Raw genomic sequence first — 18818 nt, 5'->3', positions numbered from 1 at the left:
CGCCCCGTGCAGCGCTGGGGAGAACAGAATGCGGTCGTTCATTCTCCCGGGCGACGGTCCTCTGCAAACCGTCCAGGACTCCCAACAATTCATCCTGTTTTTAATTAAAACATTTTCTAGAAGCTCCAAAGAGGGCGGTACCCAAAGGAATAGGAAAAATATCCCGCAGGGTCGGGGGAGTGGGGCGCGCCCGAATCCCGAATCTGAAGGTGGATGATGTAGAGTCACCCCAATAGATAACCACGCAGGAGACTCCCGCCTTCGGAACAGCGGCCCACGGTCTGCCCGCGAATACTCGTGAGTCCCCAGCCTCGAGTCCGGAGCGGGGGCGGGGCTGGCCGAGGCTTGGGGCGGGGCCATGCGGGGGCACGCGCTGGGCGGGGAGGGGAGACGCTGCATCCATGCTCTGATTGGGCCTTGGTTAAACAAGGGGCGGCATCTTAGCTAGTTATGCCTGCTCGTATTGGATCCTGTTGAAGAAGGGCGTGGTTTTGTGAAGTCAGTTCCGGTCGGTGTAAAACCCCCGGGGCGGCGGCGAACGGGCTTCAGACGCTTCTGGGTCGCGTTAGGGAGACGCTCTGGTCCGGTTGTGCGTGAGAGGAGGAGAGCCCAGCGCCACAGCGACCCGGAGAGGGATGGCGGCCACCGGGACCGCGGCCGCTGCGGCCACCGGCAAGCTTCTTGTCCTGCTGCTGCTCGGGCTCACGGCACCCGCAGCGGCTCTGGCTGGCTATATCGAGGTGAGAACCAGGCGAACGCCGGAGCGGCGTCTCCTCCGGTAGCCCGGGAGCGCGGCCTGTGGGCGGGCGTGGGACTGTGGTCGGGGGCGCGGCGCGAGGTTCGGCGCAGCGGCAGGTTGCCTCTCCCCCACCCCGCCCGCGCGCCTCAGCTTTGCGCAGAGCTTAGCGCTGAGGTCGGGCTGCCTCTGTCGCCGCAGAGGCCAAATGAAAGGCGTCGGGGCTGCGGGGCCGCGGGGCCGCCCCAGCCCCCTACCCGCCGGCGGCGCCGCCGCATCCTCGGGGACACCGCACCGCGCGCCCTCCCTCTCCCGAGGCCCTGCGCGCCACGGCCGTGCGCCCTGCGGTCCCGCGGCGCTCTAAGTGGGCCGGCCCGCACAGGGTCCCTGGTGCCTGCAGCGGTCGGGGGGCCTGGGCTTCGGGTTCACCTGACGGTCGGCGCGCAGCCGTCGTTGACCAGGTGGACTTGGCAGCGGGGATGCAGCTCCAGCCCTGGCGAGTGGCCGAGATGCCGAGAGAGCCGGGAGAGGAGGCGCCGCCAGGGCAGCGGGGCGCTCTGCGCCCTTCCCTGCCTCCCAGCCGTTTGCACAAGTCTGGCAAACTAGGGAGCCCGGCTTTCCTGCTCCCAGGGGACGTTGAGCCTTTAGGGAAGCTATCCACCATTACATTTGGAAAACCTTTCAGGGGTAATTTACTTGGGTCGGGATCACAGTGGTTGCTCTGCACCAGAGGTCACCCCCGTTAACCTGGAGAAGTCGTCTAGGGTCCCTGGTGGTTGGCGGGAGTTCAGGCCACTGGAATAGGCAGGATGTCGGGTGTGGAACCGGTATTGCGGCATACTCTGCACCTAGCCTCCCCGCAAGAACCCTCTGTTGCCTAGGGAGACGTGGGACTTTATTTTTACTTACTTTTCTCGAAATAGTGCTTCAACTGTAGGACTGGGATGTGTGTTTCTGGTGTAGTTTATTTCTTCTTGTGCCTGCTCGTTGTATTAAAAAAAGAAAAAAAGCACCGTAGCTTTCTGTATGTTGAGCTTGTGTCAGAGATTGCATTATTAAATAGGCATTACCTGAGATTGTTCTCATAAAAAACCCGACTCAGAATGAATTCATTTCTACAGAATGTGTAAATGTTTCTTCTGGTAAAAAGATCTAATGAGAAAAAAAAATCCTCTGGATGGAACAGCTCAAAACAATCTTTGTATTTGTCTTGCTTAAAACTTTTTGACTGATGTGGGAAAAAAGATAAGTCCTAAGTAGAAACAACGAATGTTTATACCTGGACTTTTAGATTCTTTCACCTTCCACACAGTCGGTAGGGCAGTATCTGTGATCCCTGATAAGATGACGCTGGGAAACTGCTACATTGAGCAGGATAAGAAGAGAAGGGGTGGGGGTGGGGAAACTGAGTTTTATTTATTAGGTGAGACTTAATGGGTCAGTGTCAAAAACCATTGTTCACACTCAACCTCACTTCCCAGTGGTGTGAAAAACGTTAGGTGCTAGTGAATTTACAACAAAGGATTCTTCAGTTTTAAAGAATCTATTTAACATTTAATGCCTCCAGGGGGAAAAAACCAATATCAGAATTAGTTGTTATGGATTAATTTTGACCGTTAGCTACACTGTTCAATTGAAAAGTTTGGCTAAACAACATGAAAAACATTTTTTTCCCAAATCCTTTTAAAATGGGGTTTTGTGGACACTTTAGTTTCTTGGAACAGTATTTTTGTTGTCTCAAGTGGTCTTTCCTTTTGCTGACTGGCAGAATTTTATTCACATGTGTACTCCTTGTTTATTTGCTGTCAAGCAAAGGATTGCTAGAGCCGTAATTCAGATGCGAATGGCTTAAATCATGATGTCTTTGAGAAGGCCCTTATTGAGATTAGCCAAGGGGATTCTGGCCAAATCCCTGATCAAGTTGCTTGGCACAGAATTATTGATTGGCGGATCTTTAGTGTTGCTTAGTGTTGACTAAATTAATCTTTTGCACCTGTTTTTTTTTTTTTTTTTTTTTTAAACACCTCTCTGCTCTGGGCACTTCCTTTCATAAATCCCAGGGCATGTTCTCTTGTGTGCAAGTCCCAAGTGTGTGCCCAAACTGCTCCCTTTCCTATGGATGTTTAAGCTTCTGAAAGCCAGAACTTGAATCTCCTCTGCTATGTCTGAAAGTGATCTTTTGATGGGCAGTATCCAGGAAACTCAAGAGTGACAACTGAGGTGGGAACTGCTTTCTGAGATACTTGAGAAAGGTAGAGTTGTGTCAGGATAATGTTTCTATTGCAAGTGCATTTGTAAAGACACTGCTAGCAACAGAGAAACTAAGTGTTATCAGTCTGGTCCTCTTCTGTGGAAGAATTTCTTTTCATTCCCATCTAACTAAGCAGTCAGCATAATGGGACTTAAATGGTTAAGGAAGAAATTCTTCAATGACGTTTATATTTGAAAGTTGGGGGAAAGCCTTTAAAATATTTTAAAAGATGTTATTTTATTATCTGTGCATGTGTGTATATCTGTGTTGAGTATGGCATGTGTGTGCCCTTGGAGCATAAGAGGTTTTGGATTCTCTGGAGCTGGAACTGCAAGGGACTGTGAGCCACTAGATGTAGATTATGGGCTCCAGACTCAGGTCCCACTTTGGAAGAGTGGGAAGAGCTTTCAAACACTGAGCCTCTCCAGCTCCCTCTGTAAAATATTTTAAGGATACATTCGCTTATTTATTTGTATATTGAGGCCACTGTGCTGGTCATGGACAAAGTATAAAGCATCGAGTCACTTCTCTCCTTCCAACGTGTAGGTATTCCACTGCTGGGGAAACAAACTCTGAAGTAACTTAATTTTTTGAATCTGTTTTACTTGCTTTGTTTTGTTTTGTTTTCCAGACAGGTTTCTCTGTGTAGCCCTAGCTGTCTTGGAAATCACTCTGTAGACCAGGCTGCCTCAAACTCAGAGAACCACCTGCCTCTGCCTCCTTAGTGCAGGGATTAAGGGTACATGCCACCAACCAGTCCAGAATCTTTTTTTAAAAGTTTATTTTTTTATATTAAATGCCAATCAGGTATTTTTCTATGAAAATGTGACTTCTGAATTGAAATGTGCTATGAAGTGTAACATACACACCAGGATGTGAAGACTTAGTATGAAAAAAATAAAGTACCTTAACTTTTATAAGTGCATTAATTTTAATTAGTGCATTGGCTAACATACCTTTGTATTATTTTTTTTAGTCTCTTTGTGTTCTGGTGTAGCTCCTAGACAATTGAATAAACACCACCTATGTAAGCCTTTGTATTTCTCTGGCACACATTTTGCTCACTGCCGTTCTGCATGCATTGTTAGCACCATTTTTGAATATATTGTCATGTTTCCCCCAATAGTCTTGCTTCAAGTTGTTGACATGAGGCCTAATTTTGTTTGTGTTATTTGGGGGGGGTGTGTGAAGGGTGCCCGTGGCCCCTTTTTTTCCCCCTTAAAGCACAGTTTTGAATGTTATTTTTTTCCTTGTTAGCTTTTTCTTCACTTCAAATTGATTTAGAAATGATTTCAAGCCTACAAAAATGCAAAACTGTTCAAACAGCTCTCGTGGAATTTCCCTGCACTCAGCATTGACATTCCGAATGTTTAGAATTGGCTTCTACATGTCTGGGGTATACTCAGTGCAGAGTGCCCAGCACCCTGGAGTGGGGAAAGAGTTTATCATTTGTTCTGTTACCATTATTATATTTGTTACTGATCTTCCTGGGAGTCAGTCATGTATACCACCCTCTTTGCCCCTGAAGACCTACAGTAAAGGCATTCTCTTATATAACATCAGGACAGTTATGATCTGGGAGATTTTAATATTGATATATTATTCTGTGTTGTGTCTGTGCATCAGTCTGTTAGTTGATCTGGTCACTTTCGTTTTTTTTTTTTTTTTTTTTTTTTGGTTCTTTTTTTCAGAGCTGGGGACCGAACCCAGGGCCTTGCGCTTCCTAGGCAAGCGCTCTACCACTGAGCTAAATCCCCAACCCCGATCTGGTCACTTTCGTAAAAAAAAAAAAAAAAAGCTAATATGCTTTTGAACCATTGGCATTAGTATGTGAAAAGTTATGTAATTTTTCCAAATATAAAGACTAGATTTTAACTCACCTGATAGTTTCAACTTTGGAAAATCAAAACATAACTTTTCAAGATTCTTAACTTACTCAGTTCTCAGGATTTCACACTTCTTGCGTATTTGAGATGTATGGTCTTGTATCTCAGGCTGGGCTAATGTCATGGTATCTTCTACCATCCCCACCCCACTTGGGGCTGCTGAGTGCTGGGACTGCCAGCATGTCACCACCACAACCAGCTTGCATTTTTTCCCTTTGAAAGGAACACAAGAAAAATTGTGTAGGTAATGCATAGTCAGTCATTGTAAGATGTAAAAAACAAAACAAAATAAATGAGAAATAGCTTGAAATTATATAAATTCAAAGAAGCCTGGAAAACATTCTGGTGATGCTTATATTTCCAGATATAGGATGTGTAGAAGTTTTATAAAAGTGGCACACACTGTGTATTGACACTGATATCAGCACTTATTTTTAATTCTCTTAAAATGAACTACTTACAGAAAATAACATTTCTGTGTGACTGAAAGCAGGCGAATCTCAGTTCAGATTGCAGTTGCTATGGCGGGGCCAGTTGAGAAGAGGATTCTAAATCGCCTCTAATTCAATTTTCATGTTGTTTTTTAGTGAGATAAACTAGATTACTTCAAAACTTAATTGAGTTTAGTATACTGTACCTTGATTTATAGCTTAAATTGGAAAGTAGACCATGTAGCCTCGGATAGAAGGGATTCCAGTCCAGTATATCAAGCATAACAAATCATTTCTGTTCTTTTATTTTGAGGTGTTTTTGTTTTTGTTTTTGAGGCAGGTTCTCACTATGTAGCCCATAGCTTTGGCTAGGCTGGAGCCTTGCTATGTAGACCAGGCTGGCCTTAAACTCCCAGAGCTCTGTCTGAAGGCATGCTACTACAGCCAGCTGAGGAGAATCTTAAGAATATGTAAAAACATAGTAAACAAGCATTCTACTCCTCATGTGCATCTCAAGCTGAAGCTGTTTTTAAAATGAGGTTGTCTTAAACACAACTGTAATCTATTGTTTTTATTATTACTATTACCATGTGCGTATAGTAGTGCCTGAATGTATGTCTGTACCACATGTGCTCCTGTATCGGAAGATGCCACATTAGGGTGCCAGATCCCTGGGAACTGGGTGGCTGTGCGTCACTCTGTGTGTGCTAGGTATTGAACCTGGCTGGGTCTTCCCGAAGAGTGACCAATGCTCTTAATTAACCCCGAGTCACTTCTCCAGCCCCTGTAATCTATTTTAAAAAGGAAGATTAGGAAGCTGATGGTTCATTTACTGTTTGTCCAGCTAATGCTAACCTTTTTTTTTTTTTTTTTTCCCGGAGCTGGGGACCGAACCCAGGGCCTTGAGCTTGCTAGGCAAGTGCTCTACCACTGAGCTAAATCCCCAACCCACTTTTTTTTTTTTTTTTGCTAATGCTAACCTTATTGGTTCGGTACAGAATGCCAAATGGTGCAGCGGTGGAAGCTGCATCGGTTGCTTCCTGCTGTCCAGGTGTACTCCATGTGATTAAGGATTTCATTGGCCGCATCAGGGATGCTGTTTCCAAAAGCTCCTCAGGCTCCTGAGGTATAGAGAAGAAAGTAGCAGAGGAGTGTTGCTCCCACACCAGGGGTAGTCTGGTAAAATAGTTGTTCTTACTACCCCCAAAAAGTGAGTCCAGTAGATGAATCTGTCTTATTCCAAGTTCACTGCTCTTCATTCTTCTCAGGGAGTCTCCTGTTGTTATTGGCTGTAGGCTTCTGTAAATTCAAGCAATTTATGTTATGGACTGGTACACACCAAACTTAACTCTTTGAAGTTATTGTTACAGTACTGAAGGCTTTACCACATTACATTTTCCACTGATTATAAAGACCTTTTAGCACAAGCTCCCTTTAATAGTAAGCTTGTTTTATCTTTGTGTTTTTTAAAGATTTATTTACTTATATATCTATGTTCTCTATTTGCATGTATGCCTGCATGACAAGAGGGCATCAGATCCCATTATAGATGGTTATGAGCCACTATGCGGTTTCTGGGAATTAAACTCAGGACCTCTGGAAGAGCAGCCAGTGCACTTAACCACTGAGCCATCTCTCTAGCCCTTTGTATTCCCCCAGCCCTTATCTTTGTATTCTAACAATAAGAAAATAATTAAGACATAATTCCATGTTGGGGGTTGTATCAGAATTGGGGTTATGTCATTCTGAGAAGAGGCTGCCAGCTCCAGATATTTTTTTTTTCTTTTTTCTTTTTTTCAGAGCTGGGGACCGAACCCAGGGCCTTGCGCTTGCTAGGCAAGCGCTCTACCACTGAGCTAAGTCCCCAACCCCTCCAGATATATTTTTACAAATCTTCATCAGTGTTCTGTATAATTAGTAGATTGAGGTTCAGAAAAAAAGTTACTTAGATTTTGATATGGGACAGCAGTAAGGTTAGCTTATTAATTGAGCAACTCACCACCAACCTTTTCACTTGGCCTTCCTGAGACTCACTTCTCTGAGGATGGTAATGTCCACAGGAAGAGCAAATTGCCTTGTATATCTCCTTTTGTGGTGAGGAAATATTTCCTAGTCGGGTGGCACAAGACTCTGACCAATGCAAGGCTCCTCTGTGGAGGAGGGATAGTCCCACTTCAATGTCTCAGGTCCCTAGGACCTGCCATGGAGGAGAATGGAGCAGCTTTGAATCAAGTTGGGCTTGGTTTGAAGAGATATTGTTGGTAGAAACCCAGTGCCTGTCTGTTACTAGAACTCTCTCCACTTGGGAAGCTCTGTACATGAGTTGGCTTAAAGAGAAACAAGTAATTCCTACCTACGGAGTTATTCTGGGTTAAAAGTTATCTGATGAGCTTTATCATGTTCCACTTCCTTTTAAATACAAGTGTGTGTGTGTGCGTGTGTGCGTGTGTGTGTGTGTGTGTGTGTGTGTGTGTGTGTGTGTGTGGGCACGCATGTGTGCGTGCGCGAGCTCGCGCAGTATGGAAGCCAGAGGTTAGCATCAGGAATTTTCTTGTTGTTGGTCACCTTATTTTTGATATAAGATCTCTGATTAAACCAGAGAACTTAGACTTCCTGGCTGGTTTGCCAGCAAACTTGGGGCTCTGTCTCTGTTCTCCTATCCCAAGCTGACGGTAGATGTCACTGTTATACCTGACTTTTACATGGGTGCTGAGAAAGAGAACTCAGGTCCTGGTGCTAGCATGGCAGAAGACTTCTGATATTATACTTCATTTTTGAGAGATGTAACCCACACCAGAATGGTTGGAAGAGTATAAAAAAATGACTTGGAGAAGAAAATGGAAGATTTAGTAGTGTGGTAAGAGCTATTTTCAAATACTTTTTTCTCCTGGAACGCTAAATTTATGACTTGGGAGGGCAGAAATAGGATTTTTATTTTGAGAGATGAAATGTTTGGGCAACATTTATTTCACCTCCTTTAATTAATCACAGCAAGGCAGCTTTAAAAATACATCTAGTCAACATCTGTTTTTGTTTCTCTTAACATTTATAATGCTTGCTTTAGACTTAAAAACAATTAGCCAGGCATGGTAGCATACTCCTGTAATCTCAGCACTCCAAAGGCTGAGGCAGGAGGATAGGAAGTTAAAGCCCACAAGGTCAGGGATATATATAGCATACCTCTGTGACTCCAGGACTTAGGGAATGTAAGCAGGAGGATTAGGGGCTCAGGGCTAGCCTGGGCTAGGAACAGCAAAACTAAGGCTAACACACTTCAGGCAGAAATAAAGCATTACTGAGGAAGTAGCTGTTTGGACTTCCCAGAAGTAATTCTTCCCTTGAGCTGATTATTTAGCATTCCCATTCCAATTTACATTTTCATAAGAGGTCCTGAGGGTTCTGATGAGCTGTGATCGTTTGCTCATTGATGCAGGACTTATTATTTGAGCCTGCTGTGAGGATTTCATGAGGTAAGAATGTGAAATTCAGATGTCTAGGTGCCTACTCACTCTTGTCCTCCTTAACCAGGCTTTTCATAAGCCTTTTGTTGTTATTTTAACAGTTTTGAGAGGGAGAAGCAGAGGGAGAGAGATTGCATGTGTACATGTGTGTGCACGGCAAGAATCAGTTCTCATTCAGCATGTGGACCCTACACTCAATAGCAAGTGTAGGAGAGGAGAACCTTGAACTATGTTACATTTGAAGAAACTAAGTCTCATTGTGTAGCCCTGTCTGGCCTGGAACTCACAGAGATCCACCTGCCACTGCCACTGCCTCAAAGATGTGAAACACCACGCCCAGTTTGACTTGAACTTTTGGTCCACTTGGTTTTACTTCTCTTTGCTAGAATTACAACTGCACGCTGTGCTAATGCCTGGTTTATACTTCGGTGGGGATGGAACCCCCCGGGGCTTTGACCATGCTAGGCACATTCTCTACCAACTGAGATAAGTTCCTAGCTGTCTGTTGTTTATTTTTGAGCTTTTAAGATTTGCAAATACACAAAAGAAAAGTAGCCAAGCACGTTTATTGGCATGGATCACTTCCAAGGTCCAGAGAGCAGAGCCTTGCCTTCTTTCTGTCCTCCAGAAGGAACTGTGACCCAGCTTTTCCATATTTACTCTTTGCATTTCTTTGTAGTCTTAACAGGCGTCCTCAGGAAAATTTCCCTGTTTTGATTTTTAAGATGAACGTAAATGGAGTTACTCAATGTATTCCTGAGTATTTGGTGTCTTTCACTAAACATGTTTTTGAGAGTTGTTTGTACTGAGCATAGTTGTGGCTTCTGTTATTGTCCTTTATGAATAAAACCACAATGTACTTTGCCCTTGGACACTTGAGTTCTTTTCACTTGGAGTTAAGATGTGCTTTCTCTCTGTGGCTTTACTAAAAATATTTTGGTTTGTTTTCTTAGGCTCTGGAGATTGAACCCAGGCCTCTAGCATGCTAACCATGCACTTTATGGTTGAACTAATCAATAGAAACCCCCCAACGGACTTTTTTTTTTAAAGGTTTATTTTATATGCATTGGTGTTCTCCCTGCGCATCTGTGCCAGATCCTTTGAAATTGGCATTAGTTGTGAGCTGCCCTGTGGGTGTTGGAAATTGAACTCTGGTCCTCTGGAAGGGTAACCAGTGCTCTTAACTGCTATCACTCCAACCTCATCAAAGGATGTATTTTTAAATTTTATGTATATGAGTGTTTTGCCTTCATATATGTTTGCCCTTGATGATAAGGTACCCAGGTCAGTCAACCTTGAATTTGTGATTTTCCTGCATTGGCCTCCTGAGTGCTAGAATTACAGTCCTGTGTCACCAGATGTCTTTTCCCTTTGCTCCACTCTGCCAATTTTGTTATTTTTTTATTTTATAATTTGTTAATCTGTTTTAAATTTCTTATGTTCCATTGACCTCTCTGCCCTTGCTCTAAGCAATAAGTTTTACATTTATTAGAGTTAGCCCTTGCAACTTGGTTATTTTCTCTCTCTCTCTCTCTTTATTTTAAACACACTTCTTTGTATGTTTACCACATGTCACCAAAAACATACCTCCTGTTGGGATTTGTTGGGGATTGCACGAAATATAGATTAGTTGGGGAAATATTGAATTTGATATTTCCCCAGTTGCAGTTTGATATTGTAAAATTGTCCTTTTGTCCACAACTTTGCTTGCGTCCAAACTTGAGTAATTTATTCTATGATTGGCGACTGCTTTTTTCATAGCCAGTCTATTTGAACATTCCTTTTTTTTTTTTTTTTTTCCCTCCCTTGGTCGCACTGGTTAGAGAGCTCTAGTAAGTGTTCTGTGTAGTTGAAACTGTTAGAGCTGGCAGGATACCTTCTATTATTGGTCTCAGGATGAAGCTGTGGTTCCCTTTTATGTGATACATAACCAGTCCCACTTGGTATCAGATAAGAGGCCTTTGTAAACTTAACACAGGTGCTTGGTATGAATGTCTTTTTTAGATGTGCATGGGTATTTTGCTTGTGTGTGCACGTGTGCACCGTATGACCATGTGTGTTCAATGCCTGCAAGGACCAGCAGGGTGTGTCACATTCCCCAGGATGAGTTATAAATGGTTGTGAGTCACCATGTAGTTGTTGGGAGTCAAATCTGGGTTCTCTAGGAGAGCAGCCAGTGCTTATAAGTGAACTGAATCTCCAGCCCTGTGAATGTCATTTATTTCTTTCCCCCAAACTATTATGGTCTCATAGTCCTCCTTTCACCCCCTACCTTGATTACTTATCGTTTTGGATTTGGTTTGCTAAAGTTTTGTTTAGGATTTCACCTCTATGCCCCCCAAATTGGTTTGACATTTTACTTATCAATGTTTTTACCTTTATCAGTTTAAAAAAATATCTATTGCACATGTGCTTATGTGTGTATATGTATGCGTGTGTCTGTTCACGTGTGTGCCAGTAGTCAGCCTCAAGTGTTATTTCTTAGGAGCTGGCCACCTTGTCTTGAGATAGGATTCCTTACTGGGGCCCTCGGTTTAAAGTTTAGGGTAGGCTGGCTAGTTGGTAAGCCCTAGGGGTTCTTCTAGCTTTGCTCCCCAGTGCTGGGACTACAAGCATGTGTTATATGAGTTGTCATGATTCAACAAGTGTTCCTCATGCTTGAAAACAAGATTCAAGAAGAAAAGCTTTAACCAGAGAAAAGACCCACAGATCCTCTTCAAAGAATTATCCTAACAGCTAAACCCAATAAGTGACTTTAAACCTTCACTAACCATAAAGAAGATATGATCTTTTTGTTTCATTTTTGTTTCTTGAGACAAGGTTTCTTTGTGTAGACTTGACTGTCCTTGAACTAGCTCCATAGACCAGATTGGTCTTGAATTTACAGAGTTCTCCCTTCCTCTGCCTTCCCAAGTGCTTAAAGGTATGTCCCCTTTCCCCATTCCAAAATAGGATTTTTAAGATAAAAGAGAACTGGCAAGATGGCTTGGTGGGTATGGTGCTTACTATGGGAGCCTGGACAACCTGAGGTTGATCCCTCAGAACCCACAAAGTTGGAAGGAGAGACCCAACCCTATTAAGTTGTTATTTGACTTCCTCAGACATTGCATGATATGTGCATACCTCCATCACCCACATACAGCAACAGTTTAAAGTGATAAATAGAAATTCTGTTACAAACATTAACAACAATGAAAGTTAAGATGGCTTAGCAGGTAAAGGTTCTTGTCACTGAGCCTTCATGACCTGCAGAACCCACATGGTAGGAGACAGCAGAATCTTGAAGTTGTCCTCTGACCTCCACATTATACTATTGTACTATGGCCCATGCATGCCTGTCCACATACACATAACACATGCATAAGCAAAAATGTTTAATTACAGTAAAAGTGTTTGACATAAAGATCATGGTCCATTCCTGGTATTGAATGTTTCAAATCACTTACATGAATCAATTATTGACTGAGCCATCTCCCCAAACCCTCTATCAATAATGTTGTCATTCTTTAAAAAAAAGTTTCTTGAGTCTCGTCTTTAGATATTTCACTGCTATGTATTTAGGTGTAAATATTCTCTTTTTTCTTTTCTTGTTTTTGTTTTTTTTTTTTTAAAAGACTGTCTGGTGTAGCCCAGACTTGCCTTGAACTCACCTAGTGGAGGGTAACAGAGCATAGATCCTTTTGCCTCTGCTTCCTAGGGGCTGGATTGCAAGTGTCCTCCATCATCTGGCTTTTAGGTGTGAGTTCTGAGTGGGGAGCTCTTTAAATCTGTGCTATTTGGTGTCTTTCATTACTGTTAGGGAGTTCTCAGACATTAGCTCTTTTAAAATGTCTCTATCAATTTAAATACTGCTTCTGCCCAATTGTCTCTTTTCCTATAGGACCCCAAAAGTATCGCCCCACTGAATGTTGCAATTTTTTTTTCTTTGTTTGGGTCAAAAGGTCATGTAGCCCAGGCTGTTCTCATGGCTGCTGCACAGTGAGATTGAGCCTCTCACTCCACCTTTTGGGTGGATACCACAGTGACAGGCTTCTGTAGTGCGGAGGATGCCCTGGCCTGTGCACACTGAGCTCTACTTCATTCCAATTAACCCTTAGACACACATTTCAGGCAGTCATTTAAAGAACTTTTGGATGTAACTTGTTCAAAGCTTGAAGGTGTTGACATGGTAATTGATTCGTCAGTAGGAGTTGAACTGCTGTGCAGGGTATTATGGCAATATAGTTCCTGAAATGAAGGAAAATATGCTTCTGTTGGGACAAATGATAGTGCCTAGTCGGTAGTTTTGGGTTTTGTTTTGTTTTGTTTTTGTTTGTTTGCGAGATAGGCTTCCTAAGTAGCCTTGGCTGTTCTGGAACTCACACTGTAGACCAGGCTGGCCTCGAACTCAGAACTGTCTACCGCTGCCTCCCGAGTGCCAGTATTAAAAGCATGTGCCACATCATCCAGCCCTGTTTCAATCTATCATAATCCCTTCTTCTTACTAATTATATAGGTTTATTTCATAGTAGTTTATAGTCAGCCAAAAAAGTGCAAAAATTCTTTATATCACACAATTCAAAATCCACAACTTTGAGTTTTGTAGTAAAATATATATAATAGAAAACGTATCATTTTAAAAGTAAACTTTTTATTGTCAGCAAGAAAATTTACAGTGAGATCAGTCCTCGTTTTGTGTATGGAAATACATTCATATGTTGGTGCATATGTATGTGAGTGCATGTGTTCCACAGGCACCTTCCACCTTGGTTTTTGAGACAAGGTCTCATTGGCTTGCCAAGTAGGCTAAGTTGGCTAGCCAGTGAGCCCCAGTCTGTCCTCACATCTGTTCTGTGGGCTTATAATGTATATTACCCACACCTGGCATTACTTATGTGAGTTCTGGGCTCAAACTCAGGTCTGTATTCTACGCAATACTAACTTTGCTTACCAAGCTTTCTCAACCAACCCTCTTAAAATTTTAAGCACACAATACATTGCTAAGTAGTGGCCAGGGTTGTTTTGGATCTCTAGAATTTATGGAGAGTCCATAAAGAAACTTCCACCTGTTGAATAGCAACCTTTTCTCCCTTTCAGCCTCTGGTTACTACAATTTTGATGTCTGTTTCTACAATTTGACTATTTCAGATGAGGTACACTAGTAGGATCACTAAGTATTTGCTCTCTGACTGGCTCTGACTGGCTCAGGTTTATGGAACAGTGTGTCCCCTGTTCATTAATGTTACACAGACAGTTTCCTCCTTTCACTCTCATCCACCTGCCCCGTTTTGGTTTTACAGCCCTCACCTACCCAGTTGTGGGGTTCTAGGCCTATATTGATAGTTCTCTTGTTTGCTTGTCCTTGTGGATATAGCAGAGTTGGGTACTCTGCCTTGCATTTTGGCTCTGCAGTGAGCAGTGTGTCCTTGGCTATGTAACCATGCATGAGATCGCTAGGTCTTTGGTAATTCCTTGTTTTCTTTTTGAAAATTGCTAAGCTGTTTTACACAGTGACCGTACATTTTATATTTCCATTAGCAGTGTGAAGGGCTCCAGGTTCTCCATATCCTTGGTAGTAGTTCTTTTCCCCTTAGAATTACTAGTTTTTGGTAGCAGGCATCCTAATTGTGTGGAGCAGCATTTTGTTGTGGTGTGGGTTTGAGTAAGTCCTATAACTAGTGGTGTTGAATGTCCTTTCGTGTTGGCCTTCCTTTGAAGAAATGTCTTTTCAAAATGTTTGTTTTCCAACTAGATAGTTGAGTTGCAAGAGTTCCCTTTATTTTTCTGGGTGTGAATCAGAGCAGTGACTCAGTACTCCCTCCCATGTCTTTTCACTCTTGACATAGGGTCCTTCGATGTACAACGTTGTAAAGTTTGATACAGGGACATTCTCTATTTCTTCCCTATGGTTCCCTGTTTTAATGTCGTATCCGAGAAGCCATGCCATGAAGCTTTTCCCTTGAGATATTTGAGAGCCATAGCTTTGAGTGTAAGGCATCCCACAGTTCTGAGTTTATTTGTGTGAGAGTGTGTGTACAGGTATGCCTGAAGAAACCAGAGGAGGCTGTCTAGTCCCTTCCTCTGAGAGTCAGGGTCTCTGCAACAGAGGTTGGCTGTTTCAGCTAAACTGGCTGTCGAGCTCCTCCCAAAGCTGGGTCACAGGTGTGAGCAGCTGTGCCCACATGGATGCTGGGGACTGACAGCACAAGTCCCTTTGTTCTCATGGTGTGTGCTCTCACCACTCACTCATCTCCCCAGGCCTTGAGTTTATTTTTATATGTAATTTAAGGTAGGAGTCCAATTTCATCCTCACAAGACCATTTGTTTTAAAGGTCCTTTTCCTATTGTATAGTTTTGGCAATTTTGTCAAAAATCAGTTGGCCATATATATAAAGGTTTATTTCTGAACTGCTCCTTTTCAGGATATGAGAGTCTGTATGACCTGTGTGGTGGCCTTTCTAATCTGTTGAGATTTTGATAGGCGATTGCACTGAGTCTGCAGATTGCTTTGGGTAGTGGTGTTATCTTAACAGTATTAAGATCTTTTCAGTCTTGAGGACGAATCCAGGGTCATGTGCTGTCTAAGCATATATTGTCATTGAGTTACGTCCTGTGCCCAAATGTTGAGATCTTTAAATTATTATAGCAATTCTGTAATTGACAGGATCCATCAGAATTTAGCCTATATTTTGCCAAATTTTGCTCTTTAGATTGCCAGCCCTCTTTACTCTGAAGCCTAATCTGTTAAATTTAGGTTAAGAAACGAAAAAAAATGTAGTTTGCGAATGGAGTATGGCTGTCCCTATTTTGTTTTGTCCTCACCATGTTAGACTTGACTGTAATTATATTCTAGGTAAATATTTTCATTTTCAATTAATAGTTTTAATCTAAAAAGTTTTTGCCAGGTTTTGAAGAAATAACATCTGGCAGCAGGGGCCAAGTAGCAACAGGCTCCTTTAGTCGGTGAGGAAATGCTGGGGTCTACCTATCCTGTTTTCTATTATGTATAGGCTTCTGGTTTTTCAACCCTTGTTAAAAGGGAAGAAGGAGAAAGCTGGTTGAGAAATGATCTCTTAACATTTATAATGGATCCCCTTACCTGTGAGAGGTCTGTTCCAAAATGTCCAGTAGATTTGTGAATTCAGAGTACACTGAACTCTGTCTACTATTTTATTTTTCTGAAATACACATATGCCAGCACATGCGTGCACACACACAGGCATACACACACACACACACACACACACACACACACACACACACAGAGTACACCTGTGTATATATAGATATTTATGTAAATACATACAAGTCTATATGTGTGTGTATCTGTGATAACAGCTTAATTAATAAATTAGGCACAGTAATTATACTAGTAAGTAATAAGCAGGGCAGTTTTAGCAATTCCGTAGTCAAGATGGCTTGAATAGATTTTACAGAACTGAACTTGCCCTTTGTGATAGTTTAATATGGTATGTGAAAGAAGTGTATGGTGTGCATGCATGGCATGTACAAGGACATAGGTTTATTGTACACCCCCCAAAAATGAATGAATGAATGAATGAATGAATGAATGAAGGTTTGAGGGAGGAACAGAGGAAAGGAGGAAGCAAGAAAAAGCAGGCTTGAGTTGCAACCATCATGGCTTTTGTGTCTAGGTGGAGTAAAGGTTACTTGAGCATGCGTGCTGTGTTGAAACAGTTTGATAGCTGAGAGACAGCTACTAAATGACTTAGGTGGGTAGTGACATAGGACAAAGGAATGATTTGTGCCCTGGGTGTAAGGCAGAGTGAAATTTTATTTTGTAACTTAGAATGGTAAGCAATTCAGAACTTAGGAAGTGTTTATTTTTGGAATTTCCCATTCAGTATTTCTTGGCCACAGTTCTCTGTAAACCATGAAAACTGAAACTTTGAATAATGACCTGCTGGTAATTTTCCTCGTTCCACAGTACATTGAATTGTTGAGTGTGCTAGGCATGTGCCCCACCCTGAGCCGTAATTTACAGCAGAGCCTTTGCCGACTCCTTTACCCTCTCCTATCCAGTATTTCTGCTTAACTTTACATGTTTTCATTTGCGTTTTTTTTTCCTTTTGTGCAACCTTGTTGTAGTTTTGTCACCTGACAAGAGAGTTTATAAAGGATTGCCCGTATCAGATGGCCTTGTGGGCATGTGTGTGGGGATTGTCTTGATTGCTAATGGATGTGGGAGGGCCCAGCCTTTAATGGACTGCACTATCCAGACACAAACTAACATTTCTGGGCTTTGTAAAAAAGCTAGCCAAGCATTTGTTTGTGAGTAATCCATGGTTTCTACTGTAATTCCTAGGCTTCAAGTGAGTTCAGAGGTTAGAGGTAATTCTGCAAGGAATAGCAAGCAGGCCTGCTTTTTCAGGTTCTTACCTTGATTCTTGCTTTGATTTCCCTCAATGATGGACTGTGATCTGGAATTGTAAGCCGAATCAATCCTTTCCTCCCCTAAGTTGCTTTTGGTTAGAGTGTTTTTATCAGAAAGAAACTAGAACAAATCTTTCCCTCTGTCTTTTATACAAACGGTTACAGAAAAGGTTATGTGAGATTTTGCTAACTTCTTGGCATCTACATTAATAAACATCTCCTATGTTATATTGAATGATTGAATTGATAAAAGTCATAGATGCTGAATGGTGTTTAGTGCTTTAAAGCAATAGAAATAATACTCAGGACAGATTAAGATATCTTTAGTATTGATATAAAAGATTGACTATGAAGCACAGTTGAGGACCTCAGGCCTGGAGAGTAGTGGCTCCCGTTGTAGTGGGGGAGTGGAGAGAGGGTGGATTGTTGGCTTCAGGAAAGAAAGAAAGAAGAGCAGCAGACCTGTGTGTGCACAGCAGAGTGTTCATGGGCCTTTCTGGCAGTCTCAAGTCTTTGTTTTGGGCACCAAGCATGTAAAAGGAAAGATACAATTGGTAATTCCAGTGTGGTAGTACCAATAAGAATGGCCCCCATGGACTCATATATTTGAATGCATAGTCATCAGGGAGTGGCACTATTTGAGAAGGATTAGGAGGTGTGGCCTTGTTGGAGGAAGTGTGTCACTGAGGTGGGCTTTGAGGTTTCAAAAGCCCAAGCCAGACCCAGTTCTCCCTCTTCTGCTGCCTGTGGACAGATCAGGATATAGAAGTCTTCAGCTGCTGCTCCAACACCGTATCTGCCTGCCTACTGCCATGCTCCCTGCCATGATGATAATTGAATAAGCCTCTGAAACTATAAGGTAGCCCCCAATTGCCTTGGTCATGGCATTTCTCCACAGCAATAAAACAGTAACTAAGACATCTTCAGAGAGATAATACCTAAATATGTGCTGGAGAAATGTCTCAGCAGTTCAGATCACTGACTGCTGAACATACCCAGGTTCAATTCCCAGTACCCACACGATGGCTTACGATTATCTAATTCTAGTTCAGGTGACTTGACACTCTATTCTGGCCTCTGAGGGTACAGGCATGAATGTGGTACACAAAATACATGCAGACAAAACACACACGCATAGAAAAAGAATCTTAAAAACCAGAAATTGGGAGGGGAAAAAAAAAACAAAACAGAAATTGTGGGGCTGGAGAGATGACTTGGGTTTAGAGCACTGGCTGCTCTTCCAGAGCACCTGGGTTCAGTTCCCAGTACTCACATGGCAGCTCACAACTGTCTAACTCCAGTTCTAAGGGACCTGACACCCTTGCTCAACCCTTGCTCAGACATGCAGGCAAAGCATGCACATAAAATAAAAATAAATACAGACAGGAAATTGTAATCCATACCGCACATGTCTGGTATGGAAATGAATCCCTAACAGGACAAGAGAATGGATACTTTAAGATAGTGTGATGGCTTAAGAGTGAAAAACCTGTAAAGTGTAGAAAGACCCAGGGAGATGATTCCATGGGTAAAGGAGATGCTATGGCCATGCCTGGCAGCCCCACCTCAGTTCCTGAGACTCACAAGGTAAAGGAGCTGACTTTTGTAGGTTGTTCTTTGACTCTGCATGCGTGGCACAAACACCCTGTCCCACAAAGAAATCATGACATCTTAAACTTT

At 42.6% G+C, this 18818-nt stretch overlaps 1 protein-coding gene across 4 annotated transcripts in view; it reads left to right on the top strand.

Annotated features, from left to right (window-relative positions):
* The first annotated feature begins 535 nt into the window (after nucleotides 1-535).
* Aplp2 (amyloid beta precursor like protein 2) overlaps nucleotides 536-18818 on the top strand; it is a 62151-nt gene continuing 43868 nt past the window's right edge. For 2 of the 4 annotated variants that reach the window (NM_022520.1, NM_012906.1), the window contains 1 exon segment: nucleotides 536-740. In NM_022520.1, the coding sequence (NP_071965.1) occupies nucleotides 636-740 (105 nt within the window). In that variant the 5' untranslated portion in view covers nucleotides 536-635. 4 annotated transcript variants of the gene reach the window in all.

The sequence above is a fragment of the Rattus norvegicus genome, chromosome 8 (genome assembly GCF_021556685.1).
Source record: "Rattus norvegicus strain SHRSP/BbbUtx chromosome 8, alternate assembly SHRSP_T2T, whole genome shotgun sequence".
In the NCBI taxonomy this organism is placed as follows: Eukaryota; Metazoa; Chordata; class Mammalia; order Rodentia; family Muridae; genus Rattus; species Rattus norvegicus.
Note: the sequence above shows the minus strand (reverse complement) of the source record. Positions and strands in the feature narration are given on the sequence as shown.